Source organism: Meles meles, chromosome 3, assembly GCF_922984935.1.
Source record: "Meles meles chromosome 3, mMelMel3.1 paternal haplotype, whole genome shotgun sequence".
NCBI lineage: Eukaryota > Metazoa > Chordata > Mammalia > Carnivora > Mustelidae > Meles > Meles meles.
The window spans coordinates 82585150-82609622 of record NC_060068.1 but is presented as its reverse complement, the minus strand read 5'-3'; the positions used below and the strand labels follow the sequence as shown (position 1 = coordinate 82609622).

Genomic DNA, 24473 nt, shown 5'->3' with positions numbered 1-24473 from the left:
GGGCCCAACCCAAGCGATAAAGGAGCATCTTCTTGTGACAGGAAGTGATCATGCTTACCCTGGGCCAGCCGGGACCGTGGCTTTCACCTTGGAAGGAGCTAAGTGTATCAGAGGGGTTAAACTTGGGGTTTTCTATGCCGTGACAGGGAAAATATATGCATAGATTCCCACATATTTCAATGATTTCTAAGGCATGTCAGATAAAAAGGGGTTTGCACTCCAGCCCCTTCTCTCACAGCTTCCCTCTCAAAATATAACCCACAGAAGGATGCTAAAAACTAAATTCCTTCTGGATACTACCTGTGCTGTCTTACCACCACACGGTATGTGATTTTTTATATTCTAGGCTATGAATAACTCAGAACTGAGGTGTTTCACACTGTTTCAGGAAACATCCTACACAGCCAAAAATTTTAATTATTCAACAGGCAAAACCGCTTTCCTGAATGTATGTGACTAGATGGGGAGATATCTGCAATGATCCTCATGTTCATTAAACTACAGAAGACGCCAGTTTTCGGCAGATTAAATTATGTCGTATTAAAATAAAGACTCACACACACAATGAAGAGAAAATCTCTAATAATTTATTTGACCTTCAGTTTCACATTGTGAAAAAAAAATAACAGTTTTACAAAACCTCAAAAATGGAGTAGTAGCAAACAAGCACATATGAACATGAACACTTTACTTCAACTTACACAGAGTTTTGTACGTGAACCACATATTCAATAGCCAAGAGAGGGATATTATTCAGCTCTAATCACTCTTATTCAGACAGGTGTCAAGCCCAGAGAAAAGGGGGCTACACAATTATACCAGAAGTGGAAGGCTGCCCTTTGTTATCTGTTTCCACAGCAACCAGCCCACAGAATAAGAAGAACCTTCTCTGTCTTATGCCAAGGTTTTTGTGTGCACTGTGCTGTGAATTGTATTTGCTTCAAAGTGGGGGACGTTTCACAGGGTGAGAATGGTCAAGTAGTGAGCCCAAATGCCTACATCAATTCAAAGAGCGGGAGTCCAGAAAGTTCCCTGCAGGCTGGGGGCCCACCCTGACCACGGCTCCCTCTGGCTCGCACACAATAATTACTAGAGGATTCAAGGACAAACCACAACTTTGAAACAGCTGCAGAAAATTCACCCTGCTTTCAGAAGTCACGCAGTGACACACACACGCATCTCGACAGATTTGCATTATAGAGAGCCGTAGCTTTGCTACATTATAACGCCATCGCGATGCCGCCAGGGTACAATCAGACATTTGCACTGCTTAGAACACATCTAGGAGCAAGGGACTGACTGCTGGAAAAGTATTGTGATGCTTTTATTCCAACGGCTCATTTATTTTGGTCCCGCGATAGCCCACTTACTCATGGCACGAATGGATATGTACAATTAGTCTAAAGCATTCAGGTAAAGAGAAATGTTAAGGATTTATCTGTCACTAGACAATGCAAACACACTCACAATGTAAAAGGTTGTTATCAGTCTTAAGCCCTATTTTCTAAACTACGGTGATGTGAGAAACATCGATGAAAGCGGTGTTTGAGTCCCAAACTCTGGTCTTCCCCAGACACCTCTGAGCAAGCACCTAACTGAGTCTAGCACTAATACCTACCACGGCACACGGTTAGGAAACAAGCGCTCAAACTAGCAAAGAATGTATTCACAACAGATTCCCATCGATCCCGGAACACCTCTCAACAGGGGCCACTGCTCATCATTCTTTGGTGTTTCCTGGCCAAATGGGTCACTTTGGCGCACCAAAGAGTTCTTTCTTAGAGACTTACCCGAGGGGGAGCACTGAAGTATACACTGTCCCAATGTGAATATGGTCTTGGTGAACTCCTAACACTTGCTAAATCGTGCATCAAGAAGAGAGAACAATGAATCCACCGGGTTCAAGCAAATCTGGTGAGTGAATTCATTGATGTCTGTGACAACTCAGCTTTTTCCTGTTAGCTGCGGGTATGGCGAAGCACTCTCACAGGGTAATAAATAAATAAATAAACTTTGGACACTGCCTTTAACCTGTGCCCTATATACAGAACTATTCCATAGAATTTTCCAGGATTTCAGGATATTACACAAAGAAAACAACTGCAAAGCGACTTGGTCCTTTCCAAATTTCAGTAGCTGAGATTGAAGCGTGTGACTCAGACAGGAACAGGGCAGTGAAGCTTTCCCTCACCCCATGAGCCATCAGCATACCAGACCCCATGAAACCCCATTACAAGTTAGTGAGTCTAAGAAAAGTGACCTCCATGTTTTCTCTACCTCTAGGATGTAATCTGTTTCTGTCTTGTACTCCTTCCCTGCCTTGACATTTACAAAATCCCCCCTTCCCAACCCACCCTCCAGTTATGCTCCAAATTGTAACACCCAAGTTTTCATTTTTGTGCAGCAAAGCACTTCACAACAGCCACAAAATTGTGCAAAACATACAACCATTCACACACACCCATACATGTGAAGACAATCATAAGCATCGTTTCAGCATGCAGGCATCAAACAATAAATAGCTAAATCTACGACAAATTTCTTAACAGCCAAGGGAGAGTTTAAAGTCACTTATAAATAGAAAAGAACATCTACCAAATGCCTACAACAACGTCCCCATTGTTCAGAACCTTCCTGGGGAGCTCAACCCCTCAGAGATTAGCAGAGAGTCCAGCAGTCCTCACTCTGTGGCCAGCCAAGCCAGCTTCCCTCCTGGCCCCACAGTTGGGCTTTCAATCTCCAACAGCAGCTGGTGTGGAGGCTTCGAGCTTGCTCCTCAGAGAAGTGACAACCATTTCAAATTTTACACATAAATGGTGGAGCCCATGGAAATCAAATGCTGAATATGGTACAGCAAGGGAAAAGGGCCGGCTTTTCTCTCCCTTTGAGGGGCTGATTAACGCTGACATTAATCCACAATTACAAGACAAGGACTAGATCACAGGTTCGTTCATTCATATTTAAACCGTGTGCTACTTGCACTGAAAATCCCACCCCCTCCCCCACCCCCTCCTTCATGTCCAGTTAGAGAATTTACAAGGTGCAATGCATTGTATCAGGAGTCTTGTAGCAATTTCTTTTCCTTCTTCTTTTCTCTTTCTTCATTAAATTTGGCCTCTCCAAAGTAGAAAGCTCATTTTGTCTCACCAAGTGATGGAGCGAGCTAAAACAGAGGGAAAAAAAAAGATTCGTTAGTAGCCTCGAAATCTAAAAAAAGAAAATTAAAATCAGACAGAGCTGGTCAATAATGCTTCTAAAAGTCTAAATTACATGTTCATTAGCAAGTGTGCAAAAATTAAGGGCATCCATGTGTGTGCACGGATAGAGATGACTGGCTACACAGAAATGATGGTGTCCAAAGAAAAATCTTCATTTCCCTACTAAACCTTCAACATATATATATGCATATATATGCAAATATATATATATTTGCATATATATGCAAATACAAACTTCTACGTCTAGGTGCTGCTAGGAGTTGTCACCTTCTGCTGCCAACATTCATCCTTCATCACAGTTAAACAGAGCCACTGGGAAGCGATCACTGGAGGGTCAAAACAAGATTCCTGTGCAAAGGGGCGCCTGGGTGGCTCAGTGGGTTAAGCTGCTGCCTTCGGCTCAGGTCATGGAGCCTGCTTCCCTTTCTCTCTCTCTGCCTGCCTCTCTATCTACCTGTGATCTCTCTCTGTCAAATAAATAAATAAAATCTTTAAAAAAAAAAAAAAAGATTCCTGTGCAAAACCTCTTTGGCCCATTTCCCATAAAGGACTCCAAAGTCAATTTATTCACCATATAGAAAGCAGACATATTAATCCTCTTATTGAAATGCATCTCTGCTATTCATTATGGCAGAAATCAGTCTCGCTTCCTTTCACATGACAACATTGCAGGCCTCCACGGCCCAAGGCTGGAGAGTTTATTCTCCAAGTTCATCAGTCCGTACTTGGGAGACGCCAGCTATGGTACGCAGTTATTATCTGCAGAATCCGCTGACATCGAGCATGATTATAAATTCAAGGTGCCCTAACCACAAAGCCTGCACATTTCACGGGAGTGGGTGTTTCCCCATGCGACCCATCCTTCCCTTCTCGTGGGTCTATCTTTGATACAGGGAAATTCTGCAGAGAGCCTGTCTCTCCAGCATTCACCCTATCTGTTCCTAGAGCACGTTTCCAGCCCTAGTGCAGGAATCTCATCCCTGCTGCTAACTCTAAGTGGAGACAAAGGGAATTCAGGAGGGGCCGCTTGTTACTTGCATTGAATTCTTCTGGCTTTTGTGTGTCCAGAAGTCTGATTCATTTCATTAGTTGTTTCTTTTGGCAGTTTCCGAACCCTGATTCAAGCTTGCAAGGCATTCCTTAGACTAAAGTGTCACTCTCCCACCCCCACCTCCCGGGAACCTATATATCAGCATTAGGCCAAAAGAATGCATTTTGTAATTGTAATAATATGAAATTTCACGATGGTACATACACAAACAGGAAAAAAAAAAAAAAGAAAGAAAGAAGGAAAGACAGACAGACAAACTCTAAAAAAGGGAAGAAACATAGGCACATCCAAGATCCAAGTGCTGTCAGGTTGGGGCCACACAGCGCCATGAAAATGGGAGAGTAATCAAAAGTAATTTCCTTTCTGTCCTTCCCAGCCACTGACAGAGCAGCAGGAGACAGTTAAAATCCCCCTGGTGAATGAGCTTTTAGACCTTAAGGAAACTTCTTGTTAACACCATATTAATTCGGTTAGCACCTACGTTTCAAGATCAAAGAGACGTCCCGGAAGGTTCCGCAGCTTAGGGCCAATACCTGCACAGCTCCTCTTTTAAAGTCACTCTATCCTGCTGAAGTGTTTTAACACTCTCTTGTGTGTAGAAAACTCTGGAAACTTAAACCAACACACTCCCTATCAGAAACCGCAAGAGAGGCTTTGATCAGAACCACCCCACCCTTTGTGAAGGCGAACCGGCCGGCCGGCTGGTGGAATTCCGTTGCTCTGTGTTCCACTGACTGGCAGCACCCAGGGCGGGGAGGTGGTGTTTCCCATGTGACCTAACACTTTATTTGCTCGGTTCCCAGGGACCGGAAGTGTGCGATTAGGTTCAAACACCCAGGACAAGGTGAATTCAAGTGTTTGCCAACATCCTCTGGGCTGCCAAAGGAGGCACCAACAATGAAGAACGAAGATAACAAGCAGATGATAATCAAAGAAGCCTCACTTTCCTGCCACACACAGAGCTAATTCCGTGGCTGGCTGGGGTCTCCAATGAAGGAGGAAAGAAACCTCAGAGCAAGGTTTCTCCCCCTTTCTCCCCTCATCTATCAATTCACCCAAGTCTGAACCGGGACTGAGCTAGGAGAAGCCAGATTCAAATCAGTCATTGGACAAAGGACATATCTGAAGTCCAGGACAGTCCAGAGTCCACAGTTTCAAACCCTGAACCAGAATGCACACGTGGTCTCTTCCTGCCTCTGCTTCTTCCTTACCTTGCTCCAAAGGGGCCAGCCCATCTGCCAGTGACCATTCTGAGGTACCACCACCATCCCTGGCAATTTTTCAGGCTCTCTTATGCAAATACAGTCAGTTCTGGGCTAACACCGAACTCAGTGTGCTCTTAATTGATGCTTTTGCCCAGAAGGTTCTTTAAACCTGCTTTCGAGGTGAGTCACACACTCATATCATAGATGAAATAACCACGTTCAGAGCATTTGTTTACTCAGGATTACTGAGATGCCAGCAAGGCTGCAAAAACCAGTTTGGTGTGAGACGCTGTCAGCCCGGTCGCTCCCCACAGGAGGTTTCTGACTGTTCATTCCAAGGTTACATTCTATTACTAAGAACTGTACTAACTGTTGGAGGCTAGAGGAGACAACTGCACCCATGAAAAAACCAGAAAGATGAATCATAACAGTGAGGCCAACTTTAGCGGTGTTTGAAAAGGAGCTGTAAGAAAGGTGGAAAGAAAAGACAAACGTGCCAAAACCCCTCTTTGCTTAGCTCGCAAAGACCCCTAGATTTCCTTTTTTCTCCTCTGAAAATCCTCTTCGAGAATGTGAAATATACTAAGGAAAACAGAGTCAAAGTCTCCAGGTAATGACCAAGTTTTCATGGTACTTCCTCCAAAGCCCGAGTTTTCATTTTATTCTCTTATTATTAGTAATAAGCCCATGCATTACCAACCAAAACAAACCAACACATTCCACGTGCCCCGTGCTACACTCAGAAATGCTTAAGTGGTTCCTGGGGCCAATACTAAAGATGCTTAAGGGCAGCAAAGCACCATTAGCTTCGCAAACACTGAACTGTGTGGGCCTATTAATTATTTGAGCCAAGAGTATTATATACTCTTAAGTACACAGGACGACCATTATGGACTCAGATATATGACACAGAAAGACAACTTTTGTTAGCCCTGACAATAGGGTCAGCCTGTCTGATTAACTCTGAAAGGCCGCAGTGGAAGGCCGTCTAGAGGTCTCAGCATGCCACGCATCTGACAAATTTATACAATGCAGGTGCAACTTTTACAAGGATAGACCTTGATTTCCCTCTGAGATTGGTTAGTCAATGCCCTAAAAGAGGCCTTTTTTTTCCCCTAAGGAAAAAATGTTTAAATACACGATAAAGAATCTGGGAGGGAACAAACCAGGGATAAACTTACGCTTTCAGGTTTTTTACACCCTACTTCATTCCAGAAAGGGTTGGAGGGATCTAAATTTGAATATTAATAAATTATCTCCTAGGCTGAGAGGGATATGAGGCTCTCTGGTTTCTTAAGGAGCAGTTCAACCCGAAGCTCCAGTGCTTCGGTTGAGTTCTTGACCAACTCTTCCACCTCCAAAGCCCCATGACTTGGGCAACTGACTTAACCTCTGTGTGCATCCGTTGTTTTCATCTATAAAATGCTCTAGTAATGATATCTCACGAGGTTGTTGTCAGGATCACATGAAACGATCCGTGTGAGACATGTGGCCCGGCTCCAGGCAGGCAGGGAGGACTCTGTCAACATTAACTGGCATTATTAACCCCGGGCAGGGGTTCTCCACCCGGCTGTCCCATCTGAAGCACTAGAAAGCTTCCTAAAAATGCTGATATGCCTGGGACCCACCCGGACCAAATGAAATCAAATCTGTGGGATAGGCCGAATTTGAAAAGCTCTTGCGGGGAGCAGGAGGATCAGTCAAGGCTGAGAACCGCTGGCTTCTCTGAGGGGTGGGGGGTTGCAGCTGTGGGCAACACAAGTGTGTTCAGTTCTGGGGTGCAAATTTCTTTTAAAGATTCTGTGGACCTGCTTCTGTGGGCTGAGTTACAATGATCACATCTCGGTCTCCACAGGTAGCTTAACGACACGCCTACTTCCAGCCACACTGACTTCTTACCTCACGCTCCCCTTCTCGAAGAGGTACTGCCGTCTAAGAAGGCAGATGCTTCCAGGTGCTGACAAATGCGGTAGGAATCAGCGAGTATGGGACTGTGGTGATGCTGTTCCACACGTCTAATGTCGGGTCGTAACAGTCCAAAGTTTTGCAGCGCTGAATGCCGAAGTACCCGCCCACCACATAGAGCTTGTTTCCGGACGCCACAGCATGACAGCTCATGCGCTTGGCTGTCACGTCTCCCACCTTGGTCCACTGGTAAGTCTCACTGTTGAATTTGTAAGCAGAGCAGGCGGAGAACTCCGTGTCTCCCCCCATAATAAAAATCTGGTTCCCCAGCACCGCTGCTGCTGTGTAACGCCAGGGCTGGGGACAGGTGGCTGGGACCGTCCACCTGTTCTCGCACTGATCGTAACACTGAACCTTAGGGAGCTTGTCATGACTGACGCTGGTACCTCCGAAAGCAAAGAGCTTGAGCTTGGCGCTCACCACGGCCGCATTGCTAACGCCTTCTCGGAGGGGGGCCACCATGGTCCATTTGTTGGTTGTGGGGTCATAGTGTTCTACTTGCTTTAGGGAGACTGAGGGGGAGGCTGGGAGACAGCCCGTTGCAGCTGTGTGCCCCCCAACCACATACAGGCAGTGCTTTAGTTCAGCAGAGCCGTGGCCGAACCTGGCCACCAGCATGGGGGCAGCTTTGGACCACTCTTCATGCAGGGTATCATAAACCCAGACATCTTTTGAGACTCCGTTCTCAGACCCCCGCCCCCCGGTAATGTACACTTTGCAGCCAATTGCACACGCACTGAACTCTTTTCTTGGGCTGGGGATGTCAGCCTTGGGAATGATCTCTTTGGCCTTCTGGTCTACCAGATACAGCTTGTCGCACATGAAGGTCTGCCCACCCAAGAGGAAGAGAGCGTGGCCAGTCTTCCGAGGCCGGGCACACAGGCTGGTTACCACGCCGTCATTCTGCAGGATTTTTAGTTTGCACCGGATGGCCTCTTCCACGATCTCCTTGCTCTTTCTCTGCTTGGTAATGAGTTCCTCCATGGCCACGTTCTCCATGAGATAAATGGCTGGCAGGAGAGCCAGCCTCACTGTCTGCAACAGCTCTGGGAGGTAGCAATAGCGCTTCTTCAGGTCATAGCTGATCCAGTTAATTGCAGACTCGTACACAAGCCTTTCATCTTCTGTCTCCAGCTCTTCACTGGACAAGAGTTGCACTACCATGTCCTGGGGCAGCTGGAGGAAATCTTCGTTCTTCCTGATGGTCTGGAAATTGCTGAGACACATCCTCCAGGACAGCTCGTACAGCTTCGTGCACTGGTGCGCGTCAGAGAGCAGCAGCATGCCCAGGCAGTTGGTGGGATGCAGATTCTTTTCTAGGAACTCTGCGCACGCATCCCGGATGTCCTGAAACTCCAGCATGTCGCCAGCTTCCAGAAGCGATTCTGCATTTTCTTCATTGATGATGACCCGGGAGGAGTACGCATAGTCGAGCAGCAGCTCCAGAACCTCGGGATGGATGGAGTTGTCGAAGTTGACCTCACTGTCCTGGCTCTCTTTCAGGCCGCCGCTGAACATGGCTTCAAAGTAGCGGCTACATGCAGCCAACACTGCCCGGTGACAGGGGAAGGTCCTGTTCCCAGCATGGAGGAGGACATCCGTGAAGAGGCGCTGCTGGCGTAAAAGGTTCAAGTGCGTGAGGACACTGTCGGCGTAGGAAGACTTGTGGAACAGGTAGATGTTAATGGAGCCACTGCTGGCCCTGGACTTGCGGTTCTCGTGCACACTGACTGACATTTTGTTTCCACTCCTGAAACAAAAACAAAACAACAAACCATTGAACGTGATGCTCCTGATGTTCAAACGGCAGAACAAAGCCAAAACAAATTGCCGTGAACAGAGAAAACAGAACACTTTGCCGCCTACCGCTCGGAATAATGGATAGTCGTGCCTGTACAAAGTCAGAGACAAGCACCTATAAGGAAAGGCATTCACTGTTGAGCTGTTGAGCTATTTGAACACGGTTTTAAAAAAAGAAAAGAAAAGAAATCGCTGCTTGCAAGCAGGTTCATCTCGGAAAACCTGACTGCCAACTTCCAGGATATTGAAGTTCTTGAGAATGTAAACCAGCAAAGCCCAAGAAGAGGGAGGTCTCACTCTCACAGCTCCCTGCCCTTGTCCAGCTGATTCACTGTGGGCCACTTAAAATGCCGGGCTTCCAGCTCTTGTAACGCCAGGCCGGGCACCAGCTTTTATGTCCCATGCAACATAAAGCCATGTGTAAAACAAAAACCTACTAATTAATTCCATTAAGAATTCCTTTGGTAAGATCCAGTCTCCCTGTGTATCACAGTAAATGGGCAATGTAACCTTAAAATCATAGGCCTAGGCCATCTTCTTCCATAGTCAGGTCTTTACTGAAATGTCACAAATGACTTCTACCCAGACAATTCTACCACGCCAGAGTCTTCAAAGGGCACTAATACGAACATTACCATATATTGATCAGCAGGCTTTTGTGAAAACACAGAACTGGCCGTAGTCACCACCCATCTTTCTTGCTCTGGACAGCTTCCAAAACGAGGATTTGCACACATAAGAGGAAGACTATTTTGAGTAGCATACTCATCACTGCTGTTTTTCTGTTCTTCCTGCTTTATATCAATTCTTGGAAAACCAGTTGCAAGAACAAAGGATCTATCCATCCCTCTCTTTTGCTTCAATAGTGCAGCACCAGGACCATTCTTGTGTACCTGCAAACACTGGCACGTGCATAGAAGGAATTCAAAATGCAAACCCTGCTTTACGTGAATCAAAAGCACTCACACCTATGTGCATATGTGCATGTGTGTGAGTGTGTGTGTGTGTGTGTGTGTGTGTGTTGCCAGCCACTGTAAATTTAGGGCCACCCTGGAATTTATTTGCTGACTAAAGTACTTTTGAAATTATAGCAAAATCTAATGCTGTCTTGGGCTTTCTTCAGTAAGTAAACCACAGGTAACCACATAGGACATACCTATCACCTATCTTCAAAAACTGGATCACATGCTTTTCTTTTTTCTTTGTTAACCCTATCCTTCTGTTACTTCAAAAGCCTAAAGCCTCCAAGAACCTGCCTGTCAAAGGATTCCTAAGGAAGCTGTTTAGGCCAGGAGGGTAAACAACTGTGTAAGTTACAGTATCTGTTTCAAAACACAGAACGGCTAGTTTTTACAGGCAGCTGAAACCTACCGCCGTCTTGTTTCCTTCTTCCTTTCAGACATGTATTTTTTTAATGTATGGTGCAGTAATTGCTAATAGACGCAAAGCAGTGATTTTCCATGGATTCCGAGGCTAGCTACCAAGCAGCCCCTCCTGACCTGCTGTGGCACAGCACAGCTCACAACAAAGATTGGTGCCAACTGGGCCCCGGACACATGGGCCACAAAGCATTAGGTGATGCAACTTGTTTTTTTTTTTTTTCTTTTGGAATGTAACTTTTCACTAGCGTAAACAGGGCTTAGTGGAAGACAGTAAGTAACAATGTTCCAGGGCTCTGGTGTTAGGAAGACAGCTTTAGTGTCCATAGCAACTAGAAGACAGGACAAACAGTGAGGTGCCCCCCCATCACCTTTACCTCAAGCAAAGCCACACAGTCTTGTCCACACGAACCATGCCCAGTGCTCCGGAGAACCACCAACTCCACCTCTGTGAATGCACTAGGTCTCCAAAGGCTTAGAACACAGATCAGCATCCCTGATGCTGAAGTACTTTGAGGAAGGTTTTAAGCTTAAACCTCAAAAGATGCTGTGAACACTGTGATACCTTATATAGAAACTTGCAAACATTCCAAATGAGTAGTTCTGCTTTCTTTTTTAAGCTAATGCTTCCAAAGCACCCTTAAAGGCTGCCTTCTCTCAAGCTAAGAGTGAACACACCTCTAGCTGAAGAATGAGGCTCCCTGCACCAGGTACAGGACACCACAGTGCCTGCACACTGAGTGGGAATCACACTGGGGTCCGGAACATGTTTCCCTGAGCCTTAGATGACAGATAAGGTAAAACAACATCCACAACGAGGCTTACATGTAAGGAAACAATTTGTTTAGAAGACCTGAGGATATAAGACCTGCATCCCTATGCCTCCTGTGTTTATGCTTCTGCATTTTCCAGGCTGGCCCACAAAACCAGAAGGAAGAGGCTAGCCTGTCATCTTGGATACCATCCAGATGGAGAAGCATGTCACAGGCAAAATCCAACATTCCTACAGGAATACTTGCTTAAAATAAAAGGTAAACTTAAAGACCCAAGGGAAACGACTTGCTTTCTTGTTTAAAACTATGCAAACATCAAAATATCAGCAGAAGCCATTTATACAGTCACTAAACACACCTTCTAAAATGAATCACCCGTCTGGCATTTTTTAAGCCCCCACAGAAATATCTGCATGCCAAGTAAGTAGCCAAAAAAAAAAAAAAAAAAAAGAAAAGAAAGAAAGAAAGAAACGTATACTTAACCTGTGTGTATGAAGAAGACGGAGAAAGGGCTGCTATTACCATGAACATCAAACGGGCTTCTCACTACAGTAACTTCAGTTCACTTAATGCTCCTTACTCAAGCCCTGCTGCCAATACTTTGCGTCCCGTCACATCTTAGGTTTTCGCCCTGGTCTCAACGCACTCCACGGAGAAACGAGGCAGACTTTCTGGCGCACTTACCTTACTGATAACAATGGAAGGACATCAGAAAGCCACTGTTAACAAGAAAACCAACTGACCATACAGCCCTCTATAACACTTGCAACGCTCTTCAACACGCTGGCCATACGTGTGCGGGCAACACGAAATTACATGCCCAACAAGTTTCAAGGTTCGTCTCCACCACGCCCACCCATTCCTGTCCTTTGAAACTCATAGTGTCACACTAAAGGCCAAATACTTGCACGAGAAGAAACTGATTTTTCATAGTTTTCATTCATTCCCCAGACATTCCGCCGCCGTGAACGTGCCCTCACGAAGCGTGTGTGCTCGGGGCCCCGGCGCGCCCCTGTGCCGGGTGGGGTGCAACGTGGGTCGACAATCCCGGGCGCCCGGCCTTGGGGGGCTGCGAAGTGCGAGGCAGAGCGACAGCCACCCCCAGTGAAGCGCCGCTTTGGGCGGAGGACGGAGACGGACCCCTCCCTGGCTCGGCTCCCTGAATCCCAGCAGCTCCACCGGGAGCCGGCGAGCCGGACGAGAGGAGATCCCTCCGGCGACCGCCAGCGTCTGCACGCGGCGGGAGGGCAGCGGCGGCCACCGAGGTCTCCGCCGGGAGAACAGTTCCCCGACCTCCGCCCAAGTCGGAGTTCCGGGCTCCGGGGCGAACACACCCCTGCAGGCCGAGCGGCCGGGGCAAGCCGCGGCGGCCGCAACAGGTCCGGGGCAGCGGGGGAAACTTACGGCGGCGTCGACCCGCGTCAGGCACGACCAGCTGCGTTCTCGCCTAGGTCACCGCGCTGGAGGCGATAAGGCGGACGTCTCAGCCCCGGAGAGCGGCGGCGACTGCCTGGGCAAAAGGAGCGCGCATGGGGCGCCCGCCGGGGAGAGGACAGCGCCTCGCGACCCCCACGCCGCGGGCTCCGCTCGCGAGCCGCGGAGCGTCTCCCGGAACGCGTCTCGGGTAAGGAGAGCGAGCCTGTGGCCGCCGGCGCCGCGCAAGGAGGCGGGCTGGGCACTCTGGGGAAGGAGCTAGAAAGCGCTCGTGCGCGCCGGCGGCCGCCTGGCGTCTGGACTCGGTCTCCGCAGCGCCACCGCCGCGCCGCCTCCTCTCCGGCTGCCCAAGCAGTCTGCGCCCAGCGGCCGCGGGCCGGGCTATAAGCGGCGCGGCGCGGCGGGAGGGGTGGGGGAGGAGACGGTGCGGATGCAGAGTGACACCCGGGGAAGGAGGGAGGAAGCGAATGAATGCCGCCCGCCGAGGAGGAGGAGGAGGAGGAGGAGGCGACGGGGAAGAGCTGGAGAAGAACGTGTCGGGGGAGTTAATCGAGAGAGGAAGCGGGGGAGGGAGGGGGGCTGCGGAGAGTGGAGAGAGACAAAGCGGACTCGGCGCTTAAGCCTCTAGCAGCTGCAGCCCTCAGGGACCGCGAGTAGATCAAGTCTGACCAGGTCCGAGTGCCTGCGCCTCTCCGGCCCAGTACGGTTAAAGGACAGTCACGGAGCTCAGAGACCCTCCTCGGCAGGGGAGGCGCCCGGCGGCGCGCTCCGCGATGCCGGAGTCCGCGAGATGCTCAGGATTGGGGAGCGAGGGGCGAGCTGGGGTTCCGCCGCACGCGCCCTGGGCGCAGCACCTGGAGCGAGGAGGGGGGCAAGAGCAGGAGCACAAGTTTGGTCACTGCGGGGACACTGCGTCTTGGGCAGAGCCGGGCCCTCGGGCTTCTCGCCCGCGGGGGCAGACAGACTCGAGCCCTTGGCGTTTCCCCTGCGTCCTGCCTCCCCACCCCAGCGGGTGCGGCACCCGCGGCCGGACTCTGCCCCACCGCGCGGGCAGTAGCCGCGGGGCGCTGTACTGTGGGGCGCGCACCACGTGCTTCGCAGCCAATCGCTGCCCGCGCTTGATTCAAAGCGAGCTCCTCAGAAGAGCGGCCACGCCGCCCCCTCTCCCTAGCGACAGAGCTCAGTCGTCCTCTGGGCTGGGTCCTTCCCGTCTTTATCGCTCTGTCGTGTTAGTTTGGAGTTCGGCAAAGAAATGGCCCAGCCCATGGGTCTGAAGCACCGCGTGCCAGGGAAAAGGAGGGCGATCCGAAAAATCATCTCGCATGGCCATCACTCTTGACCAAAGCCATTTTTGATCTCTGCACTGAGAGCTGTATCTCCCCTGGGACCTAAAACGCCCGTTTTGTTTTGTTTTGTTTTGTTTTTTTAAGATTTTATTTATTTAGTTGACAGACAGAGATCACAAGTAGGCAGAGAGGCAGGCAGAGAGAGAGGAGGAAGCAGGCTCCCCGCTGAGCAGGGAGCCCGATGAGGGGCTGGATCCCAGGACCCGGGATCATGACCTGAGCCAAAGGCAGAGGCTTTAACCCACTGAGCCACCCAGGCGCCCCGCCTGTTTGGTTTTTATTAGATATTTGGAATAAAACCTATGAATGAACGGTAGAGATCACCCTTCCAGCCATCTCCTTTTTGCAAGTTAGGAAACTGAGGCCCAGAGAGATGTGAATTGTCACAGGGCCCCTTAGCAGACGCTCTGTTCTGCAAGCACCCCAAGAAGAGATCAGCGGAAGAGTTTTCTCCCTCAACTCTCCCACCCACTAGCTTTCCTCTAAACACTAGATGGATAAATGGTTCAAACAGGCTGAGGAGCCTCCACCGATAGCTCCCCGTGTCCAGACACTGTCTCAACCAAGACTCTTCTTTATTCTAAGCTCACTGCCCCCCCCCCCCCGCCCCCGCCTTCCTTCCTGGTATGCGCTGAGAAATTTCACCCCTTGAAAGCAAAGAAAGACAGTGCCCTCTGAAGTCCTTTGTTAGCATTAACTCGTCGGTCTCACCGTGAGCCTTTACAAATCTGTTTTGTGTTTTAATTTTTGATGCAAACTCTTAGCCCCAGACTGCTTAACAAGGCAGAGACAGTTGGATCGGTTCATGGTGAGAATCATGTGCAGCGAATCTGGGGATTGACCAGGTGAAGAGAGGAGCTGGGCAAGTCCATCCCCTTCCTGATGGAGGTGCGGATAAAACAAGCCAAGAAGAGGAAAGGTAGAGCAAACACTGTAGACACCAGAGATGGGTGCTGAAAAGAAGGGAGGTGGGAATGTGGAGCGAGGGCGCATCTGTCTTTTAAAAGTCTGTGGCAAGGTGGGGAGGAAGCCCATCAGGGCAGGGCCTCCTAGAAGGGCTTTGTCGGTGTTGTGCACTCAAACTAACCCCGGTGCTTTGGAAGACTACGTGCCAGTGTCTTCCTCTGAGGGAAATGCTCTGTTTAAACGAAGAGATCAACACGTTCTCTCACTAAGGAGAAGTAGTTCTTTCTTACTTCCGTCACCTAGCAAATCTACGTGGAACTGTAGGTAGATGATGCTGAGAAATAAAACATGTGCACAGCTCAGTTGGTTGGCTCGGGACTTTGTCATAGGAAGCCGCTGAGTTAGGAACAGGCAATCTGGTTCTGTTGCCTGGTTGAGACAGGGAAACTGGAAACTGCAGCATCCTTAACCGTGGCAACAGTAACATTTGTTTCTCCTTGCTGGGGACTCTGCTAAGGGGCAGAGGGGTTCTCTGGACATTGGCTTTTGCCATTTTCCTTGTCTGTTCTGCCTAATGTTGCCATCCTTCTGCGCTCCAAGAAAGAGGAGGGAAAAAAGCTGTAGCTTTGGGAAATCTTGAATTGCATTCAGTGACCGCAGACATTGGCTTCATCTGCCTCGGGGAGATAAGCAACATGAGGCAGGGAAAAATGAGCTTCCGGAGGGTATAAAAGTGGAAAACATTTTCCTGCTGAGAGATAGAGGAACTAAACTTGCATTTTGGGGAAAATGTGTGTGCTTGCAGTGACCTCCTACAAACCACACTGGTCCGCTTGAACCACAGGCCTGTGTGCGGTTTCTAATGTTTATTTCACAGCTGAAAGTGATTTGCAAGTTAGCCTATTTCTGATCCCAGTAACTCAAACTGTTATTACCCCAACATCTCTCAGGCAAACCTAAAGGTAATTCTTATCACTCTCACAGGTCTGTCTAGAGGCCTCTAGACAGACCTGTGACCCAGCTGGACAAGCATCCGTATAGTGGATGTCTCAGTCATAAACAAGTCAGGAAATGCTACGGGTCTGTGTGGTACAGTGACCACCACCCGACTCAAGATGTTAACCCATTCCCATAGGCCCTCGGGAGCTGGTCTTTGCCTCTGCCTTGTGACACCAAACCAAGGTCTCATTTTTAATGCTATTAAGAAGCTGTGCCCAAGGCTTTGGCCTTGTTATCTCCCTTAACAACGTTATTTTGTTAGGCTGCAAAATAAGCAGCATGGGGTTAAATGTATTAGCTGCCTTCAAACCTAATTTATCTTCATTCCTTCCTAATTTACACTCGGGCTGAATTAATGAGAATGATTTAATTAACACAGTGCGACCATGGTACCAGGGACAGGACAGCTCAGGGGATTAGACCAAACAGTGGGCTAAGCAGCTGCCATCCTGCCTCCTGTGGTTCCCCCAAAGCCCTCCCCCGAATTTCAGACGTGTTCCCTGCCAGTCTTCCAAGTGTCTTCTTTGTTCTTTGATCCACTTCCTGAATCAATGTGAGGAAAACGGCACTGCTTTATTTCTAAGAGTCTTATTTCTCGCCTTATTTCTAAGAGGGGCTTCAAGGCTGTGGTCTGTAGAATCAGTGTGGCCAAGGGGCCCAATGCCCACCAAAGACGTATGCTCTTCCTCCCCCAGGGTCAAGTTTGTGCTGGGAAATGGACAGACACTGAGCCAGGGACTGCACTTGTCTTGAGATCAACACCTGTGCTAGGAAAGGGAGGGAAGCAGGATGGGCAAAGGGAGTTTAGCCAGGATGTGGTCTCAGCTGAGGCTTAGATGGCCCCATGGGAATCCTGGAAGTAGAAATGACCCTGCAGAGTTGTCCCTGGTCAAAGCAAGAAGGCCAGGTTTTATATGGCTGCATCAACTAGTTGCTGAGTACACCACCCAGGAAAGGGACCAGGCCTCGGTCAAGGCAGCACTCTTCCCCAGAGTTCTCAGTTCTGAGGAGGTCAGGTGGCAGAGCGCAGAGCGCCTTCTGCGGCCAGCACCCCATCAGCTGGGAGAAGGCCTTCAATCTCACAGGAGGAGTCAGGGGACTCAGTGGAGTGTTCATGTCCACACGCCCTCTTAACAGAGCTACAGACCTAGAGAAATGAGACCTCAGCTCCTACCAGCAAGCCACTTACTTTCAAAAAGAGGAGACTTTAAAAAGTCTGGCTACTCAGGGTGCCTGGGTGGCTCAGTGGGTTAAAGCCTCTGCCTTCAGCTCAGGTCATGATCCCAGGGTCCTGGGATCGAGCCCTGCATCGGGCTCTCTGCTCAGCAGGGATCCTGCTTCCCTTCCCCTCTCTCTGCCTGCCTCTCTGCCTACTTGTGATCTCTGTCTGTTAAATAAATAAATAAAATCTTAAAAAAAAAAAAAGTCTGGCTACTTATTAAAAAGACAAGGAAAAGTAAAGAGTAAGGTAGTCAGTATGAGAAGCTAACAGTTGTTTTTCTCTGGGAACGAACAAGAAGTCTGAACTGATACTTTCCTAAATTTTGATTTGCTGCCTCTGCATTTATGTCTTTTCAACCGTATTTGTGTTAAACATTTGTTATGATAAACCTTGAGAATATTCATAAAATTGTATCCAAATTGACAGGCTCATATTTTAAAATTTCAGTTGCTTCCTACATCCGGCATACATGTGTTACACGTATTTTGTGAATTATGTTGGACTATAGTGTTACTTTTTAATTTCAAATTCCAATTGCTCATGGCTGATCTGTACAGATAGTGGACTTTTGTGTTATGCCTTTTTTTTTTAAAGATCTAATTATTTATTAGAGGGAGCAAGCGAGCATGGGTGCACACGTGCAAGCACCTGCACGTTGGGGGAGGGGCAGAGGGAGAGAAGCTCTAGCAGCAGCCTCCAGGCTGAGCTGAGCTCCATCCCACCACCCTGAGATCCTGACCTGAGCTGAAACCAAGAGTCAGTCACTCAACCGACTGAGCCACCCAGGCGCCCCTGTAGTATGACTTTTAATAGAAAGTCATGTGTGAACTGGAATTTGTGTCCATTCAAAGCTTTGCAGGGCATCCTGTTGAACTCCATTCAGAACCGTTACAGGGGGAAATTCGCTCATCCTTTGAGACACTGCCCATCACCTCCTAGGGCCCCAGGTGACATTGCACGGAGTAGACGGATTGTTGACCGCTTACAGGACTGCAGAGGGATACATCTGAGTGACTTTTACTTGGTGTTAGTCTATGAAGTCTGGTCATTAGCGAATGGAGCAAGAGGGCTACGTGGGCTAGGTGAGGTGTTTCTACTCCTGGGCCCTTTAGCATAGTGATCTTCACGGTGATTGATTTTAGGGTCAGAATTTTAAAGCAGCATTTATTATTTTTGCTCTGATTATAAAAACAATATGTGGTAGAAATTTGGGGAGGGAGGACAGAAAGGTAAAAGAAAATTAACCGTAAACTCGCCATTTGGAGGTAATGCCATTTAGCATTCTGGTTCCAGTCTTTCTAGATCCACATTTTTAGCAGTTAAGTGGTTAAGGGCAGAGACTAGAATCAAGCTGGAATTTCTGCTTCTATGTGCCCTAGCTGGGTGCTTGAGGGGCAAGTATTGTAGTATCTTGGTGCCTTAGTTTCCCGGTTTACCTACTGAGGTCCTCTGAGCACCTGGCTCAAAGCATTGTTTTGCTGATTAAATAAACTAGCATATGTAAAACACAGAGAACAGTGGCAGGCCTGTGGAGAATGCTGTGTAACGCCTGCTTTTCTGATTCCTTCCTAAATGGTTTAAGGAGAATGGTATTCCTACAACCCTATAGTTTGTCCTCTTAACCCTCCTCAATAAAAGTGACTTGTATCAAGTGACTTGACTCTGTATCAGAGTTCCATTTTCGACATTTGCCCAGTGGCAGTGGCTTAAGGGACACTTTCTGTCCTGAATGAAATTACAGACTCTCTTTGGAGTCTATATTTGAAGCTCTGCTTTTCTTGCACACCCAGGTACCTGACAGCTCGTGCAATAAAAGCTCTAGTTCGTTGGATTTGCCTTTGCGCCTCCTTCCATCTCTTACTGGTACACTCTTCATGTCTTATACGGGGGCTGTCCGTCTTCAGTTGATGATGGAAAAATAATTCTTTACTCTCCACTACCTTAAGAAACTAAGCTGCTGCAAAGGGAAAAGTACGGAAGAAGTCCCTCATTTTAAAAGGAAGCAGCTAGCTATATTTAGAAAAAGATCGCCTGGGCAACATCGAGCATGGATAGAACATAGGCTCCTACTTTTTCCTGCCCTGAAGATCTTATGGGGTATACTTGGTAAACCCTCCCTCACGTGTATCAGATCACACCAGGCTGTGAGGGGTGCAGCTTTTTACAACCCAGGAACACCTGAAACCATTCCCCACTCCCCTATTTTCCATAATCTTTGAGTGCCCCAAGGCTCCTGGATCTAAACTCTTAATTTGTTCTAAGTAATTACATTCAAGAATTGACCGTTGTTCCAAGCAGTGAAAATGAGGGTTTTGTTTGGCCTATATGCCTTGCTTCCAGGGCAGGAAGCCAAGTCCCTGAGCATGCCTGGGCATGAAGAAGGGACCAGAAGAAGGGACCTTTGTGGTCCAAGAGCTTGTACCTTCAAATGAATATTAAAAGGATTTTATGGCCCTTTGTGAGCACAGACTTTACTCACTGCACAGAGTTCAGCTGGGACAGGAGTCTGGAAGAAAAAAAAAAAACAACAACAAAAAACAAGAAGCAGTAAGTTAACATTACTAGTATGAAGAAAACAGAGAACTGCTGTTGAGTGTGCTTTCTTCAAGTTCCCCAACCGTTCCTCATGATTTTGAAAATACAGCTGAGCAGGGATATACACTCACATATACACACGTACACAAATTTCCTTTAGCCTAATGAGTAATTTTGGAAAGCATTCACTATAAAATCCAAAGTAAAGTTGAAAGACTTGCTATTCCCTTATCTGAGGATACCCGAAAATATTTAAATATCAGGAGGAAATGGTAACTCTTTTTTAAAAATCATGTACATTCAAATAGTTATAAATCAGTTGTCATACCCACAATTATCTTCAGAAGTTAGTGGTTTCATTGGGCCAATCAATCATTCACCCAGCAAATATTGATTTATAGGCATTGTATTAATACTTGGTGCTGGAGATATTCTCCAGTTCCACTAGATTTTTTTTTTTTCAGCCCTACACTGTGATTTTACACTGTTGTAGGCTTGGCTTCCCATCAGCATACTTGAATTTGCATTTCGAATGTCTCTTGTTCCAACTCTGAAGCCATGGAAAGAAATCACATATACGGAAACATGAGAGGAGTAGGGGGAAAAGAACATAAACATAGGCCAAAGCAGAGCTCAGTTTCTGTCACCCTTATTAGACTGCTAGTCTGGAAGAGAACCACGAGAATGCAGACCGCCTGGGTTGTGAAATGGTCTTCTTCAATTGCCATTTTTCACCCAAGAATTATAAATAAAGCCATTATTGCCTCATAAAAAACCGGCCTGTTAAAAATGGTAAAATGGCTCATAATGGCGTTCGCCAAGAAAGGAGAAGGCAGACTTCATAGGCAGAAGTAGGGGGTGAGTGTCAACATTGAGCCCTCCTTGCTCTTAACAAAGACTTCTGTTTTCAGGAGATTATGAGTTTTGCCACAGTAGGAGGAAACATCCCAGAGTTCCCCAAAACTGAGTGTCAGAGTCAGTTTCTTCTGTCTCTTCTGGCTCCCTTATGATGCCAAAAATGAGCAGAAACACCAAATTGCACTCTAATTTTTCAGACAGTGGTTTCAGAAAGTTAGAACCTTGATCAGTTTCAAATAACGCATTTTCTCAGTTACACTTGTGCATTTTTTAAAATCCCATACACAACTTTACATGATTTCAAAAATTGTTAAAAGTTTGTCAAGTATCAAGTTTTTATATATGTCCCGCTGCAGACAAAAGGTTGTTTTGTTTTGTTTTGTTTTGTATTTCCCTGCTGGGTACCTATGAAAGGAAATTCTACCCTCAACAAAGCCAGGAATGAGATACTGTAGCACAGGACACAGATGCAACTCCCCGAAGACCACAGTGCAGTGCACAGTGCAGAATTTGGGTAAAGCAACAGTGCCCTCCTCTGGCTACAATAAAGAACTAAACAGAAAAGTGACAAAATTGAAGGTGAATAACTCCTAGAGACCTACTGTATGCACAGTAGCCATAGTTAACACCACTGTATTGTGTTGTGCCAAGAAGTTAGGTCTTATGTTAAGTTAATAACAATAAATAAAAAAGGTGGGAGGAAACTTTTGGAGGTGATGTATATGTTAATGGCCTAGGTGTGGTGATGATTCCACCGGTGTATACTTATCCCCAGACTGATGAAGTTGTATGCATGAAATACATACAGCTTTTGTATGTCAATCACACTTCAATAGAGTGGGCTTATTTTTTTTTAAAGCCCCAACATATTGAAAAAGAGAAGGTGCACACAGGGTCGCCTGGGTGGCTTAGTCGTTAAGCATCTGCCTTCAGCTCTGGTCATGATCCCGGTGTCCTGGGATTGAGCCCCACATCATCGAGCTCTCTGCTCAGCAGGAGTCTCCTTCTCCCTCTCCCTCTGCCTATTGTTCCCCTGCTTACACTCTCTCTGTCAAATAAATAAATAACATATTAAATGAAAAAAGAAAGAAAAGGTGGACATGGTGTGGAAACTCCTTGCAGAAACTGAGCAGCTGCATAGCCATAAAGGTTGTGCCTCAAATGAGCAATGCCAAGTGTAGTGCAAGGTCTAGCCAATCCACAACAATGCAACGGTACTCCAGGGCCCTGCAGACTGGCAAGCCGAGGGCACCGCTGCGCAGTCTGTCTCCTCAGCACAGGCTAGGCAATTTCAGTGCCGTTGCCCCTTCTGCATACGATCCTAATGGAATGTGTCCTCAAGGCTGCTGGACAGGGACCCATACGTCCACCGGGCTGGTCTTGGAGCTAATACAAATGACTGGAAACCCTCACATTTATTTAGTCTTATCGGATACTATGCACTATATATCCATCTCATTTAACCCCCATGGTAACCCTAGAGGACTGAAGGTCTTATGGTTGAAGCCAGAACCCAAAGTGTAAAAAACCCCACCTGAGCTGAGTTCATAACCGTTGACTGACACTGCCTCCTCTATTTTCCTGATTAACTGGGGCCTCTACTTTTCTGTCCCCTGGACTGCCAGCCTCATATACCCGGCACATATGTGGTAAACTAACAAGAGAAGAAGAAATTAATTGCTCCGTTTGTTTTGCTTTGTGTTAACAGGACTGATAAAGGTGTGACAAATGAGAAGCTGAAATCAACTGATTAAAATTACGTGTTGTTGTTGTTGTTTAAATCAATTTTTACCCTTTAACTATAGTTGATTAAATGTCTCACCAGATCATTCTCTCATTCTGACACTCTATACCCACTAGAGTTTGCTACATCAACTCACAAGCAAAATAATGTCCTAATCAAGTTTTCTCTGTTAAATTCAGTTCAGACATCATTTCTTAATTATGAAATGAAACACTGTTTCCCCAGCTATGAGGAAACTCCAAATACTAACGGTCTCGTCTTCTACCCACTGCAATGTCTGCAGCGCAAATGTCTGGGGAAGCTCTGAGCGTCCTCCTGGAAGGATCTAGGGAGAAAGTACAATGGAAAATAAAGGAAGCATTTCATCTCTTAGCTGTATCCAGCAACTGTGACATTATGGTTAAAAACCCAGGATACACAGATTATGCTAAAGTTTGAAGTCTTCATCCAGCACAAGCGTTCACAGATGGGACGGGTATTGTCGATGGGCAGGCACGGAGCCTCCTTGAGCATGGGATGATGGTTTTCAGTCCTTTAAGAAGCTAACACAATAAAACCTCAGTTGCGTGGGAGCCAGCTCACTGGAATGATAAATAAAACATTTTCCTTATACTGAACTTTTAGAGGAAACACACTAAACACAAGAAAAGATGTCCCTGTTGGAGCTTTCTTTTAAAAGTAAATGGTGTCTGGGCTCTTGGGTGGCTCAGTCTTCCTTCGGCTCAGGTCATGATCCCGAGATCACAGGATCGAGCCCACAAATTAGGCTCCCTGCTCAGCGGGGAGCCTGCTTCTTCCTCTCCCACTCGCGCTTCTCCTATTTGTGTTCCCTCTCTCTCTGTCAAATAAATAAAATCTTTAAAAATATATATATTTTAGGGGCGCCTGGGTGGCTCAGGGGTTAAAGCCTCTGCCTTCGGCTTGGGTCATGATCCCAGGGTCCTCGGATCGAGCCCCGCATCGGGCTCTCTGCTCTGCAGGGAGCCTGCTTCCTCCTCTCTCTCTGCCTGCCTCTCTGCCTAGTTGTGATTTCTCTCTGTCAAATAAATAAAATATTACATATATATATATATATTTTTTTTTTAAAGTCAATGATGAAGATAAAAGAAAAACATAAAAACATTTTAAAGGGACACCCATGTAGGATCTCACTGTGGGTCCCCAGCAAAGAGTGGCTCAATGGGGTCCTCTGCTCAGGGCCTCCCAAAGCTGAAATCTGGGTTGGACCAGCCTGGGGTCTTCCCTAGAGACTCTGCAGAAGATTCCATTTACAAACTCATTTCCGGTTGTTGACAGAATTCAGTTCCTTGAGGTTAGAGCATGGTCATCCCCATTTTCTTGACACCTGACCCCCTTTTTCTTCAGGCCAACAAGCGTACATGGGACCCCTCTCATGGTCGGCATCTTCCATCTTTGCCTTTTGCTGCATCTCTCTGATCTCCTCTTCTGGCTTCCTTTTCCGCTTTTCAGGGCTCATGTGGTTACTTTAAGCCCACCTGGATAATATCAGGTAATCTCCCTATCTTGAGACGAGCTGCTTAGTGACCTTGACTGTATCTGCAACATCCCTTTTCTCAATTAATATAACCACGAGCATGACATCAGAGGGCAGAGACAATGAGGGCCAAAATTCTGCCTGCCACGTCAGCTCAAATAGGAAGATAAAATCAACAGTTCTTGGAAATGGATTGAAGGGACCGTGATTCTTCCTTGAAGACAGATTCAAGTGGAGAGAAGTTACAGCCCAGTTTCAGTGGACAGGCTACTGTTACTTGTCAGCTAGTGTCATCCTATGTTTTGTAGGTAAGGGACATAATCTGAGCAATAAGACCTGGTCAGAGGAGCAGGACTGACTGAGCTCTAGTCCCAGCTCTGTGTGTTGTTAAAAACAAGACAGTGGGCCCAGAATGAAGGTGCTGCTTCTAAACCCCAGGTCACCAAGCCCAGACTTAACTTTCTTAGAGTTTCAACTCTCCCAGAAATGGAGTCTGAAACCAGTCAATCAGGAATCTCCTGATGAGCCCTAGTTAGGTGATCT

The 24473-nt window shown here is 47.2% G+C and overlaps 1 protein-coding gene across 2 annotated transcripts; it reads right to left on the bottom strand.

Moving 5' to 3' along the window:
• Window positions 1-565: 565 nt before the first annotated feature.
• Window positions 566-13169, bottom strand: ENC1 (ectodermal-neural cortex 1). 2 transcript variants are annotated; one of them, XM_045999679.1, is made up of 3 exons: window positions 12796-13169; window positions 7374-9189; window positions 566-3163 (listed from the first exon to the last, which is right to left on the bottom strand). In XM_045999679.1, exon 2 carries the CDS (start codon window positions 9174-9176, stop codon window positions 7407-7409), a length of 1770 nt encoding a protein of 589 aa, XP_045855635.1. In that variant the 5' UTR covers window positions 9177-9189; window positions 12796-13169; the 3' UTR covers window positions 566-3163; window positions 7374-7406. The 2 variants fall into 2 exon arrangements, with proteins under 2 accessions (XP_045855635.1, XP_045855636.1); XM_045999680.1 differs by lacking the exon at window positions 12796-13169 and adding an exon at window positions 11875-12000.
• Window positions 13170-24473: the final 11304 nt, after the last annotated feature.